This window comes from Propithecus coquereli, unplaced genomic scaffold (genome assembly GCF_000956105.1).
Source record: "Propithecus coquereli isolate 6110/MARCELLA unplaced genomic scaffold, Pcoq_1.0 Scaffold101, whole genome shotgun sequence".
Lineage (NCBI taxonomy): Eukaryota > Metazoa > Chordata > Mammalia > Primates > Indriidae > Propithecus > Propithecus coquereli.
The window spans coordinates 3696793-3698795 of NW_012133970.1; the positions used below are offsets into that span (position 1 = coordinate 3696793).

The window sequence follows — 2003 nt, forward strand, 5'->3', positions numbered from 1 at the left end:
TTTGAAATAAACGTATCACTGACCTTCTTGTTGGAAGCGCACTATAGAATACAAGATGTTTTAAAATTGGTATCCCAAAGCATAGGAGCACCTTATTAATACTAAGAAATATGCCTTTTAGGGCTGTGATAATCATTTAAAAACAATAATCAATTAGGTATATTTGTTGCTGATCGCTCTTCTGTTAATAGGCTCATCCTGTTGGTGGACTCTTTTCCATCTTCTTCTTCACACGAACTTTTGTGTCTTCGCATGAGTTGAGATGTGAACTTTCAGGTTATTTGACTGAACAAACTTCCTGCTGCAGCCTTCATAGGGGCACACGAAACGCTTCTCCCCGGTGTGGATGCGCACATGTGTACGCAAATTGAAATCCAGGGAAAAGCGCTTTCCGCACCCTTCAAAAGTGCACTGGAACGGCTTCTCTCCGGAATGAACCAGAAAATGTCTCTTTAGTTTGGAGCTCTCAGCGAACGACTTCCCGCATTCTGCACACACGTGGTCTCGGGGAGCATGAGCGACGAGGTGCTTTTTCAGGGCAGTTGCGTCCCTCAACCTTCGCGAGCATCCACTCTCAGGACAAGCGATGGTCTGTAGAGAATCTTTGGTTTTTTTGGGCTTCTTTCTAGCAAATTCTGCGAGCTGTTTAGGATCTGATAAGTCAACGCCAGGTATTCCTTCAGGCGGAAGCTTCTTGCCCGTCATGTACTCAGAATACTCAAGCGAATTCTCTTCATCAGTCTCTTGGGGAACGTCCTGTGCAGCCCCCCGTTTCGTGTGCTCTAAGGAACACTGCGGAAAGGAGCTGGCTTCGAGAACCTGTTGCGGAGGCTCTTGGTCTGGTTCTTCATTTAGGGATTCTAAGGACTTAAAAAGTGAGTCCTCTCCCAGGAAGGGTTCACAAAAGTCACCTCCCATGCCTTCTATGTAACAGTCGGAGAAGATATCCTCTTCAAGACCTGGAGGGCTAGTCTCAGAACACACATTGTCATCGTGCAAGGCCCATGCTGTGCTGAGACGTTCCATTTCTGCCTGCTGGGCTTGGCTGGGCTTGGCTTGCCTTGGTTTAGTCCTACTGAGGGCTTTTTTACCCACGCCTTTGTGGCCACTTGTCTTTGCCCTTTTGTTCAGTGGCTGGCTCAAGCCGTCTTGCCTGCTTTCTCCCTGAAGGTTTGCACCAGGATATATCAATCACTTCCGGATAGTACGGATCTGAATAAGTCGTCTTTACCAAACACCTGTTGCTAGATTGTAAGTTCTATGAGGGTCAAGGTCTCACCTGTTTTGTTCACCACATGTCCCAGCCCTTAGTACCTTTGTCCGTGCCACCGCGGTGCGCCCGAGTACCTGCTATCTCGTTTCTTCCCCAGCACACAGAGCAGCAGCGTGGCCCTCGCCCCTCTGCCGGTGGCTCCGCTCCGCCCCACGCCACGCCCCGGGCCCACCCCTGTCCGTATTATTTAAAGCTAACCCGCTCACTTGTGTACTAGGTCTTATATCATATCTTCCCACGCAAGGATAACATTTCAAGGTTAAAAGGAAAAGTTCATGTAAATGAAATGACTTGCTTACAAACTAATTTCACATACATTATTGCATCTCACCCTCACAAAAATTCTTTGAGGCAGGCATTATTATTATTCCCATTTTATAAGAAAATGAGAGTGAAAAGAAGTGATTTGTTCCATTGTTGCTCAGAAATTTTGTTAATGGTAAAGGTGGGATTAAAATTTAGGCCAAGGATAATAATGGAAAAATTGTTTTTATTTTTAATTTACAGGAGTACTATGTACAAATCTATGCAAACAAGTTTGAAAACATCATGGAGTGGAGATGAACTATTTCTTAGAAAAATATAAATGATCAAAATTGACTCAAGAGAATTTAGAAAACCTCATCAGTCATGGAATCACTCCTCTAAATCAGAAGTTGACAAGTATTTTCTGTAGAAGGCCAGGTAGTAAATTTTTTAGGTTATATAGACCACAAATGGTCTCTGTTGC

The 2003-nt window shown here is 44.5% G+C and overlaps 1 protein-coding gene across 1 annotated transcript; it reads right to left on the reverse strand.

Annotated features, from left to right (window-relative positions):
* Positions 1 to 228: 228 nt before the first annotated feature.
* LOC105809197 (zinc finger protein 42 homolog) lies at positions 229 to 1026 on the reverse strand. The gene has a single exon (XM_012642958.1). It carries the CDS (start codon positions 1024 to 1026, stop codon positions 229 to 231), a length of 798 nt encoding a protein of 265 aa, XP_012498412.1.
* Between the last annotated feature and the right edge of the window lie 977 nt (positions 1027 to 2003).